At 45.5% G+C, this 23,044-nt stretch overlaps 1 protein-coding gene across 1 annotated transcript; it reads left to right on the forward strand.

Moving 5' to 3' along the window:
* Positions 1 to 4,418: 4,418 nt before the first annotated feature.
* On the forward strand, positions 4,419 to 20,165 carry TMEM255A (transmembrane protein 255A; the record flags this gene model as incomplete). Its single annotated transcript, XM_029084094.1, has 7 exons — positions 4,419 to 4,481; positions 8,525 to 8,614; positions 10,501 to 10,563; positions 11,620 to 11,708; positions 14,559 to 14,721; positions 16,046 to 16,189; positions 19,730 to 20,165. Coding segments are annotated over 7 exons (771 nt in total), but the record flags the coding sequence as incomplete, so codon positions are not given.
* Positions 20,166 to 23,044: the final 2,879 nt, after the last annotated feature.

Genomic DNA, 23,044 nt, shown 5'->3' on the forward strand with positions numbered 1-23,044 from the left:
TTATTATTATTATTATTATTATTATTTTGCACCTGCTGCTCATTCCCATGCAAAAATCCTCTATAGGTGGCAGCTTCCTCTGAGCTGAGGTAATAACATGCTTTTAAGCTAACGGTGAGACAGATAAATAGGTCTTATGTCAGTCAAAGCAACCTTAGAACCTCTTTATTTGCATAAATCACGTTAGCCCCAGGCAGAAGTAAGGCAAAGAAGGACCATAGGTGCCAAGAACAGTTGAGAGACCAGGTCTCAAAATACTGTTCATGTGAACTCGTGGTCATAAAGCTCACTTGCAGAAGTGTTCAACGATTTGGAGTCTCTGAGCGAGGAGAAGCACGTTAGCAATAGCTGTGGCAGCTTGCCAGGGGAGCATGCACATCAAAGCAGCTAGCACATCTATTTCTCTTTTGTTATCAACAGATGAAAATGGGAAAGGACAATCTTATAGCTTCAAATGGCTTAATTTAGAGAAGACTACTGGTGCCCAGCCTTATTGCCAGTAGATGTATAACCTCCTGCAGAAGCATAAGGGGCAAGTACATCATGCCCCTCCCAGCATGAGCAGAGGTCTAACACGAGCTGGAAAGAAAGTCCTGGTCTGTTCCTGCGCGTGTCTGAGACATGCTCAAACAGAAGCACAAGAAGAACTGAGCTGCAACCAGATGAGGTGTTTTAGCAGCCCCCGAGCTAGAGGCTTCTGGTGTAAGAGCTGTGGAGTGATGTGCATTTAGGTTTGGAGCCTCAAAGTTGGAAACTTAAAGCCAGTCCAGATAAGTAGATGGAGACTTGTTCTTGCCTTATTGCGGTTTGATGTATTTGCCACGCATTGCTGATTTCAGGGAGATTTATACTTCTCTGTGGACAAGCTCTTTTCTGGCTGAAGAAAGCCCCTTTACAACCATTAGCGTGGAACATTGTTGCAGGCTGTGATGGGCCTCTTTGGTAGAGGATTAGTTTTCTCGCTTGTCCCAGTAACTCCTACTTTTAGACCTGATCTTTTTTTAAAGAGAAGTACAGAAGGAAGGTGTTGAGCAAGGTGACAGGCTGGCTTCAAACTCTCCACACTTAGCCTACACTCTGTCAGCCTGAGTTGAAACTTGTGCTTCAGAGCAGGTCCTGCAGACCAGTGCAGATGGGTAGGGCTTGTTGTTCATGACATCTCCCCTACTATTTATGCTCCAGGAATGTCAGCATCGCTTATGCTTTTGTAAGATTCAGTCTACTCAAGGAATTAATTAATTTCTGGACTTGGGCAGGGCATTGAGTTACTTTATTCAGAGGCACCCTGACCATTTGTGTTTTTCACCAAATTCCCCCTCTCAGTTCATTAATCCACTGGGTGGAAATGTGTGACGACCTCGCCTGTCTCCCTGCACAGGAAAACATTTCAATGTGCTGCTGGATGCTTCAGCAGTTGCTTAAAATAGCTGATGTTTCATAACAAGCTGGGATTTCTCCCTTTACTGTGGAAAAAGGGCTTGATGTGGTGCATGAGTACTTGGTGAGTTGTCCCTGAGCAGGTGGCTTCCACAGCCCTGAAGAAGCAGCTCCCTGCAGGTCTTGTCATCCAGAACTTCACACGAATGTTAGGCCTGCGTACTTCATCATCAGGGGTTCTGTGCACCTTTAGTGCTCCACCACCATTAGTCATACCCTGAGTACCCTGCTTTGGTAAGGAAAAGATAGGGGCAACAATCTCTTTGTGTGCTGAGTGACTTCTCTGTGTGTGGACCAGATCCATGGATGGGATCATCTCGTGGGACATCAGATGTCTCATTGCTGCCATGCCTAATACACCATTCTTTCCTCCTTTAACTTGTGTCTGGGGTAAACATCTCTTGTGCAAGAAAGGAAACATGCAAAGAAGTCTCTGTCTGATGTGAGGGATTATCTTCCCAGGCCTCTGCTGCCAAGGAGGGACAGAACTGGGCACTGGAGATCTTCCACGCATCAGTGGGATTTTGGTTGGGTTTTTTGTAGGTTTTGGGTGTTTTGTTCCCCAAACAGTGCAGTTCCTTATTTACACAACTGGAGGAGCTGGAGCAGAGGGTGCAATGACATGTCCTGTAGCTAGGCTGCCTTCACCCTCCTCCACAACCACGACTGCATCTGTCAACACCCTGGCTGTGCCTCTGTGGGAAATATCCTCACCTGTGGCTGGATGACTGACCTGGGCCTGGGAAGCCCAGGTTGTACCAGTGATGCTCAGCAGACAAGAGCAATGATCAGGTGCAGAAGGCAAGCACCCTTATGGAAGTGAGGCTCTGTGAGAAATGTGTGTTGTCTCCAAGTTACACCAGCTTCCAGCATCTGTGTAAATGACTGACCTCTCTCAGGCTTTGACTGGCAAACCTCTTTTGTAATGGTTCCTTGTTGAGCATGTTGGCCTGCGGCTTTACTCTGGAAAAGCACTTTCATTTTGAGTCCTTCTTGCAAACAGACATCCCAAGGGATCATATTCACCAGCAGATAAGCAATGCAATTGATGTAGGTTTCTAAGATGTCTTTGTCCCATCCACAGAAGACCAAGTGGTTTTTCCATTAATGCAATGAGAATTCCCATTAATTAATGAAAATTCACTGATTTGTTTGGTCTTCATCTGTTGGATGTACAGACTTGCTCTAATTTCTTCTTTTTGAATTGTCTTTAATTATCTTAAGTATTTCACCTGCTGGTTTGAAGCTGCTCTGAAACACCTCATGGACATTTATCTTAAACACGTTGGATCAAACTCAAAGGGCAGAAAACATTTTTCTTGAGCATTTGCCTTAGGTGTGTGTTGCCACACAACTTCCTTGCTGCTAAACATCACTCAACTGAAAATAACGCCCGGATTGATGTCGCTGCTAATGCCTGGATCTCCCAGGTTTGGGGCTTGGAATGGAGCTGTAAAACTCCTGTTATCTGGGGAAGGTGAGGGTTATTGCTTACCTAAGCTGAGCAAAATAATAAGCCCAAAAGCACTGGCAGATCATTTTGGGGCAGTTCAGCAGTGCCCCTGGCTCTCTGTCCTGCCTGCCTGCTGCCCCAGTGTTAAGCAGCCCCTGGCTTTGTTGCTGCGCTTCCCACCATGGTGGTTTGTCCATGATGTGGGGACAATGGTCTCTGAGATCTCGGGGTGCAAGGCAGGCAGCTGGGAAGCAGCGGCCTGATCGGCTGCTCAGCTTTAATCCCTGGCTCAGGCAGCCCTTGCTGCCCACAGCATTGCACCAAATGCTACTGGGCTTAAGCAGAGCAGGGAAGATTTAAGCCCAGCTTTTCATCACATTTGTGTCAGCTCATCTCTGCACGTGCCTCTGCTTGTTAGTATCGGATTTATTAAACCTTTGGTTTCTGTTCCCGGATCTTAAAATCCAGATTCCAGGTTAGTTGACTCACTCTTGAATCACTACAGCTTGTCTTCTGCCTTATTCTGCTTCCTGAGGAGTTGCCCAGTTATTTGCCATTCTCACCCGGATCTTTGCTGCCCCCTTAGTCTATTGACTGGATTTGTTCCTGCTTAGTGTGACCAGTCCAACTGTAGGACTCTTCCAGCATTTCTTATTTTGCTGACCCATAGAAGTGGAGCTGGATATGTGCTACACCAATCAAAGACCTTTCTCGGTGTGACACAGAAGTACTTCTGCATCTCCCCCTGTGGTTCCTGGTTGAAGTCCCCATTTCTGGCCTGGCTGAGGTGTGCTCTGTCCTAGAAACTTCTGTTCAGTGCAGTTAAATAGCTTAAGGCCATGGAGAAAGGAGGTGGGAAATGGCGCTTGTGGCTGACCTCACTGGGCTGAAATAAGAACACTCTTGTCAGTTATGGCAGCAAGAAAAGATGCTTTTGCTGCAGTAGCTTCTTCTGTTGGCTGGACTGGCATGAGCTCTTCTGGTAGAAGACCCTGGTTGTTGCAACCTCACCCCTGGAAATGAGAGAGGAATAGAAAAAGACAGAAATCTGCTAAATCTTCCTGAGTTATAATTCTCCCTTATTTCATACTTCACATCAAGAAACTCTCAGAGTTGAAAACTTAAATGACTGCTCACACCCTTGATGAGGTTACGGAAGCCTGGTCCTGCAGATGCTAGTGGTGTGGTCCTGATAGGTTTGCACCTGGAGGCTCCTGAGTGTTGGTAGGGTTTTTCCCAGACAGCAATGCATATCCTCATCCACCAGCCATTTCTCAGGATCACTGGGGAGGGAATGGAATTCAGAACTCATCCTTTTGGTTTCTACACATGCTTTTAGCATCATATAAGGGATATACTTGATAGTTCCTGCTAGTGAGAGACTCCACTGATTCCTTGCTGAAGGAAGAGTGCTCACACATCTGCAGTATGTTCTTTTGCTGCTTCTGGATTTAATTCTGTTCTGTCTGTATGTAAAATATGTTGGATATTGTCCTGAACTAAATGCTAACAATGTGTTGTTTTTCAGCTTGGTTTTGGGTCATTCCTTGGAATAATTGGATCAAACTTGATAGAAAACAAAAGGCAAATGGTAAGTTCATTATAAAAACAGCAGCATCATAACTGAACTTGTGCTGGGTTGGGAGGGGGTCTCTGTGCAGTGGGGACAGCTGGTCCAGATTACCCCCTGGCAAGCACAGGAGGCTTTGCTGGACTTGGTTGGGTCTGTGATGGCCCCTAAACATGTCTTGCAGGCACTGTTTCTCAAGCCCCTCATCTCCCTGCCTGTGCCTGAAGGTAGGGACTGTAGTGCTTGGAGGTGTCAGTAACAGGGCTCAGGGTGGGCTGCCTTGCCCTTTGCTTTGCAGAGCAGGAGAGAGAGGGTGAAGCAGACTGTGTAGGAGAAGAAAACTGCCTTTCCCACAGTCAGACAGGGTGCAGGGGAGGTGGGTTTCCCAGTGGATTTCTTTTTCCCTCTGGCTCGGCAAAAGCAACATGTCCTGTTCTTTCTGTCCCAGCAGGGTTTCCAAGCCTCTTGCTCACTGTGTATTAGCAGCTTGTCAGGGTCTGGTTGAGCAATGACCATGTTACGCCAGTCCTGCATCCTTCACAGGAGTGCCCATGAGTGACAGCATGGCTCTGACTTGACTTGTTTATTCTGAAGAGCCCTTGGTAGCCCTTGTTTATTCTTTTCATCTCTGTATCATCTTGTGTCCTAAAAAGCACGCATGACCCAGAGCTTTGCAGGGATTGCGTCACTGCTGCCTTGGTTGGCAGCTCGTGTGTCTCTGCTCTGACTGCAGAGAGGACATGCAGTAGCTGTCACTGAGTGTCCCCATGCTTTAGTCACATCTCCTTGCCCAGGAGCACTTTACAGTGGCAGCTTTGTCCATTACATGTTTCCATAACACCAGTGGCAGCGCAGGATATTTTTTATCTTCTGTGAACTTCCCCGGTGTCCTAGTTTGCTTAAAGGCAGTCGTGGTGTTGCTTGTTACACAGTCACTCCTCAGTGATGGCAGAAGGACCTCAAAGCAACTTCTGCTGCCATGTTCTTGTGCGTGTTTCTGCCCATAAGCTGTCTGGGGAGCGTGAGGAGTGGAGCGAGCCAGCGTGGCTGACAGGGAGAGCTAACCTGAAGCAGCACTCCAGCCTGGTGACAGGAATAGACCTCTTGTTTTTCCCACCCGAGCGTATTGGCTTTCATGCTGCGTGTCTGCGCTTCCCATTTGTCAAAGCAGGGGAGAGCTTTCGTCCCCACAGGGAGGACGGCTGCCCCGCCGTGCTGCCCGCCCGCTGCCAGCACTGCCAGCCCTGCCTGCCCACAGCTCTGGCTCACACCCGAGCTGCCCGCTCAGCACATTTCAGAGAAGAGTCAGCATTTTATGTACCTTTGTGACACTCATCCATGTCATGGAAAAGCAATAACCAACAGCTTCACAGCCCATGTGTCGCTGGACTGTGGCCTAAAGGGAACCTCAGTCCGGGGTGCTTCTGCCTCATGGTTCCTGCCCTGTCTGAACCCAATTTGCCTTTTCTTGTCCAAATGCTACTCGGTGTGGCTGACTTCGGCAGGAGTTAGATGGGCAAAGACCAATCACTAATATCACCCAGCTCTTGAGAGGGACTTTAGCTTGCTACAGTAACAGTACTGTCAACCCCAAATCAAAAATCTTGTTGGCGAATCATAGATTAGTTGAAAACCATGGGATTTTTAAAATGAGTTTGTATATTTTTATTTGCTGTTTGATTTGCTTTATCATAAATTCTCAGTGTTTTATTTTCAGGCTTTTCTTTCTCCAGCTGAGAGAGAGGAAACTATGTGTAGATAAAGTGAGCAAACCCATTTCTAACACCAGATCTTTATATACTAGTAGGGCTGTTATCAAAGTGTCATCATTAACCTTGTATTATTTTAAATAACCATAATAGCAGCTCCCATCTGCAAGCAGAGGTGACCGACAAATACCCTAATTGTATAATTTAGTGTTTGGCTCACTTCCCTATCCAAGGGTCATGCTGTTTAAGGAGAATTTTTTTTTTCCGTGTATGTAGGAAACAAAGGACAGTACAGAGAAAACAAAGTAACCTAAGCTATAAAACCCATTTCTTCCACTGAAACTGTGAGAAGCTGTGCTGTCTCCCCTTGTGTGGTTTCACTGGTTGTGAAGCAGTGTGACTGCTGTAACGGATAGTGCAAGTTGTGATCCAGATGTGGAGATGGTGTGGGTCTGAGTGGGGAGGAAATTACACTGACAGAAACAGGGTCCCAGCATAGGACCTGATCCTGGAAAACTTGTTACCTGCTGCCATCTGCAAGTACCTTGTGGCACAACATCTAATATTCCAGTAACAGCTCGTTACTAGGGACTGTAACTTGTTTGTGTGGTCACTGGGTTAATTTCACAGTTTGCTCTATCTACTGCTGCAGTTTTTATTTGCAGTGAGACATTGTACGTCTTGAATCCTTGCCTCATCTAGAAAACCATTTTATTTTCTCTCATTGTGAGCAATTGTACAGGGACCTTTTCCACTGCGCCAAGTGAGCCCTCCTGCACTTCCACTCATTGCTCAAGCTGAGCAATGCACAGGGATGTTGCTGGAGGAAGGTCTGTTGTCACTGAGGGAGGTTTAGGTAAAAACAGTGTGATTAACCCAGGAATCCTGAGATACTTTAAAAATACATATAGGATCCTTCTGGCTTGCTCGTGTGCCCTTTTGTCAAAGGGTTTGGCTTGTCGTTCAGAGAGCTGGATCCTTGTGCAGTGGCAGGAACCAAGGTTTTTGAACAAACTTTGCACCTGGAGCTTTGAAACAAACATGCCTGTGCCAGGAGACCCAAGATATCTGTCTGTGCTGGCCAAACTAATTGTTATTTTTGTATTTGTGCTATTAGTGATTTTTTGCTGAAAGCTCACAATGACCACAGTCAACTTTGTACTTGTGGAGAAGCTGTTTTTATCGGCTGCCAGCAACTGACACTTGACGGCTGTGATTGCTGGAGTGGAAAACCACCAGGGAAAAACCCACTAAAGCTTTCAGTTCTTTAAATGGAAATACTGCTGTTTCCCAAGCTGTGTCTTTGTGAGCCTGTCTGTTTGAATGCCACGCTTGCCCTGCCTCCATGGCCCTGTCGATATCACGAGTGTGCTTGGGCGAGGGGGGATTGGGATCGGTACTGGGAGCTCTGTGTGCAATGAGCTGGTCTGGAGCCTGCTGGCTGCAGCTGAGCTGCTGCTTGGGAGTGAGGAGAGGGGTCATGTCAGCACTCGTGTGTGGTTCCCTCAGCAGAGCACTGGCACTTTGGCAAAGGTGGTGTTGTAAGTGGTGTAGTGGGTGTAGAGACTGTGTCTCATACCTGGGTTTGGGGTTTGAGTATTTCTGGTTTACCTTCTAAATGTTTTCCCACTAATTTTAAGAATGGGCAGGATGGGGCCAGTGGAAGAGGATCAGACCTGTCTGACTTCCCTCCTTGAACTGAAGTTGTAGATATCTCTCCTTGCAGCTCCCCCAAGCCCGGGGAAGGCCCCATGGACTGTGCTCGCCACAACCTGGCACCAAGGAGCCCAGCCAAGCTGCTGTGAGGGTGTACAACACCGATGGCCTATGCTGGTTACCTGTCTTCTGGCCTCATGGCCTTGTGCTAACCCCTGCATGAAAACCTTGTTTCCTGAAGGGGCAGTCCCACTAGAGAGGTTCACATACAGCAGTCTCCTGTGTCCTTACAGCCAGGGAAGTGTTCACAGGAGCAGCTCCCCACGGCACTCCAGGATGGGGAGAGAAAAAATCCTCTCCTTTCTCTCCAGAAGGACAGCAGCAGCCAGTAGAGGAGGTGTATCCTCGGCCTAAGTTTAGTGCTTTGGAGTCATGGAGGAACTTATATTACAATATCAAGTCCCCAGAGAACCGGTCTGGCACAACACTACCACTCCTGCTGCCTTGCAGGAGCAGACGCTCTCCTTTCAGACATGCATCCTGTTGCCTTCAATGGGACCGGTCTGTGCAACCTGGGCAAACATTTGGGTCATTGATTGCTTGAGGGCTTATTGACTGGTTTATGTATCCTTGTGGAGAGGGCACAAAACACGGAGTTGTGGAGAGGCAGATGATACTTTACTTGTTTTCCTTTCTCAGCTGGTTGCATCGATCGTCTTCATCAGCTTTGGCGTCATTGCTGCGTTCTGCTGTGCCATAGTAGACGGTGTCTTTGCTGCCAGACACATAGTAAGTACTTCCAGGAAAACACAGGTCCTGCAATGCTTTTACTCTAGGAAAACAAGTGATGGTGTCTGTAATCCCATATTGGGCCACAGCAAACCCTGTAAATATGTCACCTGCTAAATGCTATTTTAAATAATAAACTTTAGAAAAAGGAATCAGTTTTTTAAAAATGTTTTGAAATTAGCAGCAAGCATTAAGATCTTAAAACTTTGCTTTAGTTTTTTTGTGTATGCTTTGTGTTTGCTGAGTCTCAAAACTTTGAGTTGTAATGTGAATGACAGCTATTGCCAAGGGACAATATGTGAGCAGTAGCATCTGTTGTATTTTAAGCGTTAGCAAAGGTAGTTCTTAACACTGATTGAACTGCTGGATGTTGTAGTAGAATTAAGCAATTTATTATGAATCTCATTAAAGTGTTAGAATATAAACAGGAAGCACTTGCAGTAGGTTCTCAGTTTCCATTCGATGACTTAAAAAAGTAAGAGCTACTGCTGTCATGACCAGTCGCTAGTACAGTGGGATGTGCAAAAGCTTAAGTTATTAGTATAGAAATGAAAAAAAACCCACAATTCCATTTCAACTTTTTAATCGAAATGTATAACTGCAAACATTTTTGTCTTGCAGCTCTGCAATTTGATGACTTTTTTTTGAATTTTTTTTTTTTTTTTGCAAAATGGGATTAAAAAGACAGGTTTAATGTATATTTGTGATCAGAATGGAAAGGAGTTTCAGAAGGTCAGAGTTACCCATGAAGTGGAAACTCCTCATGTCAGCTGGTTCATTATTCTCCTTGTAAAGCTGGCTCCCCTTTCCTGACCCTGAGTGCTCCAATAGCAGAAAGATGGCTGGACGGCAGGATTTGCTGACAGAGCTAAGGGCAGCTCCACTCAGCTGTGTGAGAGGTCTCCGTCTGTCTGGGTGCAACCAGCAAGTCTTGGCCAACTCTGACCCACCTTGCAGGGGCATGTGAAGCATTAGCTTTGATAAAAAGGTGAAGCTCCTTTGACTCCTAATCCTGGCTGCGTGGGTCTGAGCCCCATAGACTTGCTCTGGGATTTTAGGTGCTGACCTCATGGGCTGGGTCATGGCCTGAGCTGGCCTTCTGGCTGGCCCCGGCAATGTCTGTGTGTCTGAGGCAGCCAGAGCTGAGCAATTGGGATGACAAGGGTTCTGGTTTCTGCCTCCTGATGGACGGACATGCCTTTGGCCTCATTTCACCCCCTAAGAGTCCAAAAATGTCATCATCTTGCTGCTGGAGACTCCTGCCACCCTAGCACATAGCGTTCTCCCTGTCGCCTTCTGCTGCCCTACCACCCCGAGCTTTGGATCAGACACCCAGAGAGCAAGTCTGGCTGCTCCTGGGAAGGACTTAGTGATGTGGATTACACATCCAGGGTGGCTTTCCCTGAGGTTTTGCCCTGGGGACCAGGCTGCCCCAAAGTGAGACGTTAGTGCATGTGTGCAGGCTGGGCCATTGGTAATCCTCCAGAGCTTTCCTACAAGTCACTCAAGAGCCCAGAAAGACAAATTTGCCAACAATTTAATGAGAAATTGTTATGATTCAGCATGAAGAACCCTCAAAAACACATCAGGCAGCCCTGGAAGGTGTCTGGGGGGATGAGGAATGGATCATTCCATTTGGGGTGTCAAACAAGCCCAGCTTAAGAGCCTGCTCCTGCTGTGCTTGCTGCCACAAATACATCTCCAAGGACCAGGGTTCCACATCAGCTGGGGCTCAGGGGTCTGGGGTGGGGATGTTGCAGAACAGACACTCTATGGAGGTGTTGATGCAAGAGCAGGGTCTCTCCAAAGCCTGGCCCCTTTCCCCAAACCAGCTAGCTGATTCTGATTTCGCTGCAGTGCTAAACCTGGTGCTTTTTTGTTGGCAGGATCTGAGGCCACTGTACGCAGGGCGATGTCAGTACTACTCCAAGAGTATGACCCCACCAGAGGTGAGAGCAGGTTTGGCTGTGTTGTCTCCATGAAGGGACCGGCTTCATGGTGCAGGTGGAGGAACCTGCTGTCAGGCTGCTGCTCTGGTGTCCCAGAGGTCTGGGAAGTGAGGAGGGGGTGGGAGGCTGAGCCTGGGGTGGGAGCCAGGGTGCCAGGAGGACTCTGGGAGTGAATTCCTCCACGCTTGTTACTGCCACATTAGTGAAGGAGCAGGTGGCCAGGAGGGGATGTGACATAGGAAAATACAGCAGTTTCTCTAGATCTTCAGCTGCATATTCACTACAGGAGCAGAGTGGTGGGTTAAGAGTTCAAACAGCAGTAATTTTTGTGGATATGAGCAACATATACCAGCCTCTGCACCTCTGCAGTCTGTTATCTTCTCCAAAGAGAAGCCAGTTGGGGACGGATGTGCCTGCCACATACTGATATTGTGTGTTGACATCTTTGGCTGCCTTTGCTGCACACTGAGAGTTTCTATCAGATCTCCTCACACATTCCCAATCAGTTTTGAATAACCACTATATGCCAAATTAAAATGCTTGCTTGAGGTGCAAAGTAAGTACTACCCAGCAGCATTAGTGGGGTCTCTTCTCTTTTTCAACCCAAAGACTGTTCATGTGAGCTTGGGTGTTACTATCCACAGACAGACAATTAACCACTTTAGTCAGTTATTCACCAATATGAGAATCTTGCTTCTGGTTTGCATCATCCTATTGACAACTCTTTACTCTGAGTTGCTGTGTGGTGGGGAGTGTTAGTTCAGCAAGGTCTTGACTGCTTGTAAGAGTTGCACAACTAACTCCCTTCCTGCGCAGGCACGTGCTTATCTATGACTTCCCCATGGTGAAAGGAAACACTGGTCTGTTCTACTCTAATGTGTCTTTATTCCAGTATAACTGTGTATTTTGTAGGAGCTGTGCTGCGAGATAAGGAAAGAAAAATCTGCCTGGGGCTAATCTGGAGATCAGTGTAAAATGTACATGTAGAGCAGGACAAATAGCAGCAGAAACAGTTTGGTGACTTTGTCCTTATGTATTTTTTCTGTATTCACACAGGCAATCTGTCACCCACAGCGCCGTGCACCCTGCACGCCAAAAATAAAAACCAACACCTGCTTCTGCTGTGACCTGTACAACTGTGGAAAGTGAGTAGGATAAAAATACCATTCCTGGCCGTGGGAAGGGCGAGCAGTGCTCATGCTGGTTTGCAGGTGTCTAAAGGGCCGGGATAGGGCAGGGACAAAGTACCAGTTGATGACAGTTGTTGTGGGAAGGGATCTTGAGCTGTGTTTGCTAACCACAAGGACTCCCAGGGAAAAGATAACTAAGTAAAGGAGTGTATGAAATACACTGAAGCCATCCCAGCTATGGGTGAGCGTGCTCTGGGCCAGCCCAGCTGGAAAAATGCAGAGAGAGAGTTTCCATTACTTGCATGCTCGGTGCCTTCCCCAGTTTTTCCTGTATTGAGTGTCTCTTATCCTAATACCTTCCTCCTCTGCTGGCACTGCTTGTTTGCTGGGTTTTGTTTTGGTTTAGAAGATTGAAGATCTAAAAACTGGGACACTATTCTTCCTCACCTCATCACTATTTCATTCCCCACCCTGCTAAGAGGGAGGAGAGTTTGCAGGCTGCTGCCGCTTGTGTGTTCATAAATCGGTGTTCTCTCTGCCCAGTGAATATCTTTCATGGCCACAAGAGGTTGGGAGGTGTACCACCACTGTGCAAAGATGAGTCAGAAGGGTGGTTACCAATTGAGAACTGCTGCGTAGTCATCACGCCACCATTAGATCTGGCTACTGTGCCTAAGCCAACTTAATTTACAGCATGCACTGCTTATATCATTTGGAGTGTCTAATGTGTGTCAGCAAGCAATTAATAAATTGATTTTTGTTGGGTTTTTTTTTGCCTAGGGCTGTTTCAGGCTTAGCATTTCTCACAGTACTTAGTTGGACTGGCCCCCACTTAAATCATTGACTGTGGTGGAGGAAGATCTGAAGCTGCTGTTGGGAGAGGGTGGTTCTGCATGCTGGGAAGGGTAATCCCTGGTCTCTGTAGGACTGTGTTTCTGTGGAAGCCACTGCAGAGGGGTGAAGCTCACACTTTAGTTTACAGAACACAATCCCTTGTTACTAGCTAAAGAGAATGATAAACAGATAAGTGATTGGAATAGAAAAACTTGTAGCTTTTCTGTATTTTTTCCCTTTTTCTGTATTTTTTCCCTTTTTCTGTATTTTTTTTTCCCTTTTTCTGCATTTTTTTTCCCTTTTTCTGCATTTTTTTTCCCTTTTTCTGCATTTTTTTTCCCTTTTTCTGCATTTTTTTTCCCTTTTTCTGCATTTTTTTTTCCCTTTTTCTGCATTTTTTTGCCAGTCACAGTGGTTCAGGGTCCTGCCTCTGACCCATTTTTCCCTCTCTGATCTAAGATATCAGTTGTTACCATCTCAGTCTTGCTTAGTACCACACAAGTGTTCCACGCTGCCTGTTTTGGGATATCGGTAAGGAAGGCATGGACACTCGAGGCTGACTAGCTCACATATTATATAAAGGACAGAAATGATAGAAAAAGTGACAGCAATCTCACATCCTTCCTGGTGCTGGGAGCCCCAACTGTGGCAGCATCAGAGGAGCCCCTTGCTGTTGATAAGTACTTGATGTACTTACCTGTATAACGCTGAATGTTCTCCGTGGTACACCAAGGCTTGTTGAGAGCTTTAAGCTCTCACACATCTCCATAGGAACAAGCACTCACAAACAGCACGCACAGGTTGTATTGTTAACGGCGGTCACGGCGTGTGCTCAGGTTCTACAGAGGTCCTGCAGGCTGACGTACAGGTTTTTATAACCTGTGGTTACGCTCTGCCTTGATTCTGCTTGAAATCCCTGTCTCCTCGTTGCAGTGTCTTCTGCAGTGGCCTGCTACAACAAGATATGGAAAAAAAGAAGAAACTGAAATTGAGCAATGAGGGAAGGAGGGTGGCCCTTGTGAAACGGGGCAGGTTCCTGCAGGCCTTGCGGAGTCTGCTGGGGAGCTGAGCCTGGATCTCCTGCCTCTGGGCTTTAAATATGAGCCTGTTCTTCCCCATTTCCTCAAAGCCCTTGTGCAGTTTGAGCATAACCCCATATATGAGCTAGGAGATAAGCCATTCCTAAGCCCTTAGTATTGTTTTTCCCCAATAAATATGTTTTCTTAAGCGGAATTTGCTGTAGCCCACTACATCTGGTAAGCCAGCCTGTTCCCCCAAGCAGCAGTCAGAGAGAAGTCATTACTGAAGAATCCCTGCACTTTCAAGACTCCAGCCCACATGCTGCAGGAGCTGCTCTTTCCTTTCCAAAATAATGAACCAAGTGGATTCAACTGAGTTTTCTCCTTTTTTTTTTTTTTTTTTTTTTTTTTTTATGTGGAAAAACCTTAAAAATGTGAGCAGAAAGATCTCTCTCTGACAGGGTCCCAGGGGTCCTGCCAGGCCATGCCATTGTAGAGCTGCAGAGGGCAGGCAGCTGGAGCAGAGCAGCTGAGTTGGACATGCTTGGTGGCCCAGGCCAGCTGTGCTGTCCTGTGACTGTCCCACCCAGCTGCTCTTGTGGCTGGGGGAGAAGCAGCCAGTGCTGCCCAGAGGGGCAGCTGCTGCTTCTCGGGGCATGGGCTGATTTCTCTGGGTAATTCCAAGACCGGTTTGTCCTTGGGAAGCCTCCAGGATCTCTGTGGAGATTTGACATGATAGAGGCAGATTCAGACTCAAGGTCATTTGGGTATTTGCAGACCTTGCAGGACTTGTTTGTTTCTCAGCAGATCAAGCCATCTTCTGCCGTTGTTATGCAGGGAGATACCACAAGCTTGGGATCTAGCAGGCTTTATCCCCACTCCCTCTGTAGTTAGGTCCCTATGTAGCTCTGTAATTAGTTAAATTGCAGAATGCATTTTACTGTCCAGCAGAAGTGCTTAGATTTTATGATCTGTGGTGCATTTTTTTCTTTTTTTTTTTTCCCTAATCTAGCAGAGTAGAGATTTCTGGAGGCTACTATGAATACATTGATGTCAGCAGCTGCCAGGACATCATCCACCTTTACCACTTGCTTTGGTCGGCAACAATTCTGAACATAGTGGGGCTGTTCCTGGGGATCATTACAGCAGCGATACTTGGAGGCTTTAAAGACATGGTAAGATGGTACCAATTTCTCTGTACATTAAATGAAACAAAGCAGGCAAATTGCCTTTTAAAAATAATAACGAAAACAGCTATTGGTATTTCAATGCAAATGATCTATGCATCACTGCAATCAGGCTGGGAAGAAGGGCATGAAATAACTGTAAGGAGAAAGAGGAAATTACTTTTTCTGATCTGGTGTCACCACCTGAACACAATTAGAAAAGATTAACATAATTGGGAGATTGTATTTTCTTCTCAATAAGAGGAATCTTCTCAGAGGTGTTGGCAATACCAGGAGAAATAAAAATGAGCTCTTTCTTAAAAGTTGATCTCCCTTTTCATAGCACTGACCTTCTACAAGAAAATGTGTGGTGGTTGCTCATAAATGGCTGATTTTATAGCATTAGTAGGGTTCAGACTGTGTAAGCAGCTGTGTTAGGCTGAAACTCTCCATCTAGTTTCTTCATGGTGCAGAAGAATCTGAGAGGGTGAACTGGGGACAAAAACCAGGTGAAAGATCGCAAACTTCAGGTAGTGAAAAGAATGCTGTTCTGACAATGTGAGCTTTGAAATGCCCTCACTTAACCAGGCTGCCTGTTAGCTTGCAAACAGTTTTGTTCTGCAGAGTACAAATCAATGGGGAGAACTGAACATTCAACAGATAAATTTGGGGGTTTTTTTCAGTCTTTTGTGACTTATATGGAATAATACAAAATAAGACACCCAGAAAAGAGCATTTGTTGTCCTGGCAATACATTTTTCTTACAAACAAATCTTTGGTCCTGCACTAAGGGTGCCTTATTTCAGAGCTCTGAACTTCCCCCTTTTCAGACTCATTAGTATCTTCCCAAACAAAACAGGAGACACATTTCCAGCTGTGCATCATGGCCTTTTGAGATTTGATCCACAGCAGACAGCCTGTGAACCTCTGCAAAAAAAGGTGTATAGAAGTGTCTGTGAACAGCAGAACAAGAAGAGTTGAAATATGCTGATCTCGAAATGCACTGAATAACAGAGTAATCAAAATTCATGGATTCTTTCTCCTACTTGTGAAGATGCAATCTGAACAGTTTTTTTGTTTGAGTACTGGCGTGCACTGGGCTGTTGCCAGCTTGTTCTGTGGAATCTGAGAGGAAACAATAAGTGGCTGAGGAATGAAATGACCTCGGGACTTACCTGCTGCCTAAGAAGGAACCAGATTGCCAGTTGCTAATTCAGCAGAGTTGTGCTCTGAAGACACACAGGGCTTCTTTAAATCATTTCTGCTGTTGTTCAGCTGTCAGCTTTCTATGACTTGATTATTAGCTTGAAATTGTCTTCTTTCTTTTTAACAGACTCCTTCCCTCCCTACACTGAACTGTACAGTGGAAAATGCACACCCTTCGGTGTCCTACTACTCAAGGCCACAAGTGACATCTTACAACACCTACTACCACAGCACTCCTCACCTGCCTCCCTACTCTGCGTACGACTTTCAGGTAGGGAATGTTACAGGATGTTTTCTTGTTGAGCAGCAAGGTTAAATCCAGCCGGTCTGGAGGCCTGTCTTCCCATCGTTCACACAGTTTAATTTTCCTGTTCCTGCAGAGAATGCCAAATCTTTCCTACTAGGCACTGGTCCTTGGCAGCGCGCTCTCTTACTAAGGCAGTGTTTTCCTGAAAGCTGTCCTTGAAGAGAAGGCAACAGAACGTGCTGCCTGCCTCCCCTGTCGTTCACGGGTAGAGGCCACGTTGAAAACAGGCATTGCCTCTGGCACGTGCAGTGCTCTGAGTGTAGAGGCAAAGCGAGGTGCTCGGGCACTAGATTTTATTAGGCCAACTGCTGTGTCCGAGAGAAACAGATGAGCTTTTGAAAACAAGCTGTTTGAGCTCCTGAAGACACATACTGACTGAAAAGCTATTCTGTTGTGGGTTTTTTTCCCCCCCCACACGCTTCAGCTGGTCTAAGAACAGTCCCTGCAAACATCACCTCTGCCGTAATGCATCCGTTCCTCATCTGAGTTACGGAGCTGTGCTGTTGGAAACAGTGATTTCATGTGAACCTTGCTATCAACATCAGCTTTCACTTGTTGAAGCAGATGAGGACATTTCTTCCTCAGCTCTTCTGTCAGGTGGATGTTACCACAGTGGTGATGTTAACTTAACACATCACACATTTTCTTTGTAACCATCAGGGCTGCAGACTTTTTTTTCTTCACTAGAACCTAAAATCTTGGACATCAGTTAAGAGGTGTGGTCTGTGATAGCCACCATCTCCATCAGAGCCATGAATTAGAGGTAACAGGAATCCAAACCTTTCTGGTTTTACTGCTAGTGCCATTGTTGTCAGGGCTTCCTAGAAATATTTGAACACATACATCAGAATTTCTAGGTCTTATTTAAACAGACTTGTGACTGGTTTTTGAGATTAACGCAATGTGGGACAGTCACTAGTGTTGTAAAACTTTTTACAGTTACAAAAATGCCAACCTCAGCACATACCAAACCAAGTTGTGCTGCAGAGTCCTCTTCTCAGCCACTCGGCTGGTACTAAGCACTATTTGACTCAGGGTTGTCTGTACTGCAGCCACAGTACCGGCGAGAGCTCAGCTTGGGTGGATTTGCCCTGCTTTTCAACTAGAAGTACTGCTGGGGCTCTGCTAATGCTTACAGCTCAGCTGGACAGACAGAAGTCTTTCTGTGTCTCACAGAAAGAGCACAGGTGTTGGCTTAAGAGCCGGCACAAAAGCTGGGCATAAATTGAGGTAATCTCAATTTAAAATAGCCAAGTCTCTCTTTCAAATGCATTTCCAAGTCTGAGCCTTGCTTATTTTCCAGGGAACTTGAGGGCCTGCATGAAAGCATTAGCTGAGGCTCCTGGCTGTGGGGATTCTCTTGCCTTGAGCCCTGCTCTGACCCAAGCAGTGTCTGTACCACCCTCTCTCCCACACCACCCTACACATGGAGCAAGTCCAGCCTCGCCTCTCAAATCTCTTTCAAAGGCTGCCCTCCCTCTGGTGCAAGAATTGGCCAAGTCAGTACTTCCCACTCATCCTACACATCTTTCACAGGAAAAAGAAACAAACCAAAAACTACACTGCAGAATTTCTAAGGAAGCCTGTGCCCCTGCAAGAGCCTGGCTTTCACACACGGCTCTAGAACGGCAGACCCAGCTCTCTGGTTTTTGGAGGAGCACAAGCTGATGGGCGTTGCAGCAGCCACCGCTTGTGCCATGGCTAATGACACCCCACCCAGCTGGCCGTGGTGGGGACAGCAGCAGGCCTTTGCAGTGGGCCATGATGGGAACCGGTGGGGAGGAAAGGGCCCAGTGGACGTAGCACTGGTATCTTCCCCCTCACTCTGTGGGCCTGGTTGGGGGCAATCGGGTGAGAAAGTCTCAGTCCTGCAGCACTTTGACTTCTGCAGGCACTCAGCCATGTTTGACTCTGATGAGAGCACAGGCGAGCGGTGGCCTTCCCTGCCTTTCACCTCTTCTCGAAAGAGGAAATAGTGCCATCTTCCCAGCCTCAGCTTCGTTCACAAAGCCAGGCTGCTGCCTGCAGTCAGTGTGAGCCAGGCAGCCATGGCAGGTCTCCTCCAGGACTTGTGGCTGTGGCTGAGGCAGCTGGGCACAGGCGGGCACAGGTGCTTTGTAGCGGTAAAGAGCCAGGGCTGTGTGTGCTAACGAGTGCCAGCACCGTGTCGCTGCAGCAGTGCCCTTCCAAATGTCTTTGCAGCCCAGGGGCTCCCACCCATTGGGCTTTAGGTGAACTGGGGCGTGATGGAGGAGCTGTTGTGTTGTTTGAAACTGGAATGGTTTGTGCAGCGTTCTGTGAGGTCCTCGATGAGCAGGCTGTGCTTTCATGGTCAATATATCCCTTAATAAACCGTCGCAGGTTGGTGTTAGGGGAGTGACACAAAAAAGATGCCGTTTGAAAACAACCTGCTGTTACTGCAGAGTCCATCATCCCTCCACCCACCAGGGTAGAACCAGAGGGTCACCTCCAACCTTGTCTGTGGTCACCACTGTGTACAGCTTGGCCTCACTGCCCTGGTGTGGGTCCCTCAGTGTGCACTGCCATGGCCCGGGCAGCACCATGCAGATAAATCCTCCTCGCACTTCTATCTCTGCCGGGGCCGTAAGCCGGGCACGTTTGGGATGTGCAGCCTGTGCCCACGGCTGACGGGTGGTGAAGGGGCACGTGGTACCGGAGCAGAAAGGCATTGTGCTCCAGTGTGCCAGCAGCATGGCCGGGTGCCATCCGGCACTGCTCGCTGGGCTGGGTGGGCAGCGGCAGCACAGGGCACAGCGTGACTGTGGGGGATAAAACCACTGGGTGCTAGTGGCCAGAGGAGCCAATGCAAGTGACTGTGTTTCATTGCCCGTTGTCCGACCTTTTCCTGGACAGAACACAGCCTGTGCACAGGTCTCTGATAGCACCAGCACTGCATGACTTGAGACTTTAGACCTAAGGTATTTTTGATAACAAAGGTATTTTGGAGAGCAGAAATTAATCTTCAGACATGCACAAATTTTGTTTCTCCACCTTTTCAAGCTTTTTACTTACTGAAGGAATAAGTTATTTTCTTATCATTAATTTCTGGGATTTTTTTATTTGTGATGAAGAGAAAAAGCAGTGTGACAAGAAATTATCTGCAGCCTGCTCATTGTTGCTACTGGCTGATGTGTGAAACCCAGGATTTGACTCATCAGTGTTCAGTTGTCCAGCCTCTGTGAAATGCAGCAGGTACACAGAAGTGATGAGAAAGAGGAGGGGAGGTTTATTGTTTTAGTTTGGGGTTTTTTTAATTGCTTTCTTCAGTTTTAGGTCTGAGTCTTACTATGCAAAACTGTTACAGGCTGTGCTTACCTTGAATGCAACAAGTTATTTGAATACATATTTGTATGTACATATGTTTTGCCAGAAGTGAGCCTTGAAGTGTTAATTTTGCACCGCTTGGTAATGAAGTATGGCTTTGCCAGGGTCCTTTATGTTAAGAAGTGGTTACATTACAGCCTTCTTGCTGTCTCCCTGCAGCATTCCAGCATGTTTCCAGCCTCCACTCCTTCTGGCCTCTCCGATGACCCCCAGTCAGTGTCGCCATCTCCCAGCTATATGTGGTCCTCTAATGCACCACCTCGTTACTCGCCACCGTATTTTCCACCTTTTGAAAAGCCACCACCTTATACACCATAAAGAATGTGGGAAAGAAGAAAAAAAAATATATTTGCCATTGAAATAATTGTGAAAATTTTGTATTTATATTTTACTGTGGGAGGGAGCAGGAGGATAGATACAGAAGATAATTGCAAATACTAGATTTGACTGTTCTTTCTTGCAAGATCTATTTCAGAGGTTAAACAACGGAGCATGAGGAAGGGGATATACTACTGATGTTTTACAGTGTCGGTGAGTAGTGGGTGACCTAAATTCCAGCCTCCTTGTTTTACCATGAGGTTCATGTAGTCCTTGGTTTTTAATAAAGCGATACAACACCGATGATAGATTCTGGTTTGCCTTACTCCATCTTGTGCCAAGCTGAAGTAAGAGTAGCCCAGATCAATGGTTGCCAGAGTATCAGTCTGTTTAAGGTGAAGGTGCTTGCAGACTTAGCTTGTTTGGCCCTAGGGCTCCAGTTGCTGGGACTTTTTGGGGCCACAGAGCCTAGTTCATGTCACTTGTTGGTTACAGCCTAGCACTCCAAAAATCTTGGGTGGAACCGCAACAGTGTCTCAAAATGTAGCATTAATGAAAAGAGGTAAGGTTGTAGGATATTTTCATGTATGTCTAGCAAAACAATTGGAATATTGCTTTTTTGAGGGGAAAAGTTTTAATAGGCAAGCTGTTTTTATTTCAGGATGCTTCATGAGATAGAAGGTGCAATGGAGTTGTGTCTCTGCATTCTGTGTAAGTAATGCTGAAGTCAAACAGTTTGGGTGGTTGCACTGCCTAAATCTTCCTTGTATTCCTATAAAGAGCATCAGGAACTGTCCACAAGTCACTGAAACAGTGCAGTAAAAACATTTTTGTTTTTACCCCCCTTCTGTTTGATTGGGACTTTTTTTTTGAGCTTGTACTTTTAACTTTTTTAATTAACTGAGTCAGCACCCTGAATAAGCACTGTAGCTGTATTACAGGCTGCACGTAAGGAATATCTGCTACTAGTTCTCCAAGATGTAAGTCTCACGTGGATAAAATTACACCCTGTAATATAGGCTGAAACTCATAGGAATTTGCAATTATTGTTGTGACTTTCATTTAATCTTCAGCTGATGACTGTGCTGATTGATCTAGATTCCAACAGACTTTGCATGCATCCTGCATAACAAAAGAAGGTCAGCTTTTTTATGTGACACACTGTCCTGTAAAGTGTGGTTCTACTCCAGGAAGTGATTTCAGATGACAGCGTTCAGATCTGAGCTGCTCAACCTGAGCATTCTCAACTGCTTACTTCAGGGATAAAAATAAGGTATTGACATTTTACTCCTTATTTCCTAAAGATTTCATTTCCTTGGCATCAGATTGTTGACCGTAATCCTCAGTTGTCTACCTTTATTTTCAACTGATGCAGACAAAAAGGTACCTATAACCTAAATCTGGTTATCAGAATCTAAAAGTGGAATACATGCTAGGAGGGGGAAGAAAAAAAATCCAGTTGGACTTTAAACTGGGGCATCTCTCTACTTTTAATCTAAAAAAAAACCCAAAAAACAAAAAACAAATACTCTCAACATGGAAAACAAACACTGAAGTCTCTGATCTCACCTTTCAAAGTACACCCACACTTTCTAATGCTGTTTTTAATCCTATGCATTTGCAAAGCCTTTAGCCTCGGCTATGTGTTAACCTTATCATTTCCACTGTCACATAGTAATCAGTATATTAATAAGCTAAAGAATGACACTGTTTATCCAGAAGCAAGTGTAACTTTTCTCCAGTAACAAAGAAAATGAATGGCTGGAGAAAGGAATTTCCTGGGATTTAAAGCAGTAGTGTATGCAGAACATATCCTGGTGACATTTTGGTTTACTATAGATTGTTAAAGTGCAGCTGCTATAAACTTGTGTACTGGAAATAAATGTATATACTAGGGCATCATCCGTTTTGTATTACATTTTCCTGAATTAAATCTTGATAAAGAGATCATGGCCAATTTTAAAATAGACAGTACTTATCCTGATAAAACTTCCTACAAAACTAGGATCAGAAGGGCACATAAACTTAAGATCAGAATACGCTATATTGCTGCGTCTTTGAGATAAAAGCTAACAGTCCTGTCCCACTTCTGACAAACATACTCTACCATTTGTGCCTGTCAACTAAATAGGGCTAGAAGGACTAGGGGACACGACAGGACAGGACTAAGAAACTCATGAGGGGAACATAACTTAGTGGCAGAGAAACAATGAGGAAATGATTGTGTCATTGGTGTGGTAACTTAGGAAATTATCCAAATTATCTTTTTTTCCTAAGGAATATTTAAGCAAAAATTGCATTGCTGCTTTAAATTCACTAGAAAAGGACAAGTCCATTTGCACATTTTAAAAATTACTGGTGGGATTTTCCTTTGACTTACCTGTTTCCTTCTGCTTGAGTAAAACTAAGCGTTTAATGTAAAGCAACATTCTGTACTGTATTCATCATTTCTTATGAGAATGTCAAGATTGTGACTCATATGTACCCTTTTATTACTTTACCAAAGTTAAATAAAATTGTGTGACTTTTGTAAACATTTATAAATTGCATGTTACATTTTAGTAACTTTCCTGTTTTACAAGCATCTTTAATGTTAGTTGAGAAATTCCAGTATAACAGCATTGTGCATTTAAACAAACAAACAAAACCAGCTGTATTTGCTATATTGGAAACTGGTGTTTCTACCAGGATTAGCCGGAGACGCCTTTATTTAAGTTCTGTTTTTAAAAGCCCCAGATGCCCTAACACTTCATAATTTTACAGTTCTACCTACATAACAGGGTACCCTAACTTCAGTCACTGTAAAGTCATTACTGCTGGTTTTTTTGCTTAACACAGAGGCAAATAATCCAGCCAGTGCAGTGTCAGTGTCTCATTCACTTACTGCCATGTTTACTGTATTACTTTAGGGCTAATTCTGTCCTGATGACGTCAGCCAGAAGTAGGTGGAAGCCCTATGCAAAGGAGATAAAGGCACCTAAAACATCATTTGATATGTTACTTACTAAATGGCATTCCTTACCTGTAATAAGAAGTCTACATAAAGTAATTAATTTTCTCCATGTTAGCCATGGCTCACCAACAATGTAACTCTTCTAAATCATAATTAGTCAGCAGCCTGGTAAGAAGAGAAGCCCTGACCCTGAGTTAGCTGCA

This window comes from Antrostomus carolinensis, unplaced genomic scaffold, assembly GCF_000700745.2.
Source record: "Antrostomus carolinensis isolate BGI_N321 unplaced genomic scaffold, ASM70074v2 scaffold48083, whole genome shotgun sequence".
Classification (NCBI taxonomy): Eukaryota; Metazoa; Chordata; class Aves; order Caprimulgiformes; family Caprimulgidae; genus Antrostomus; species Antrostomus carolinensis.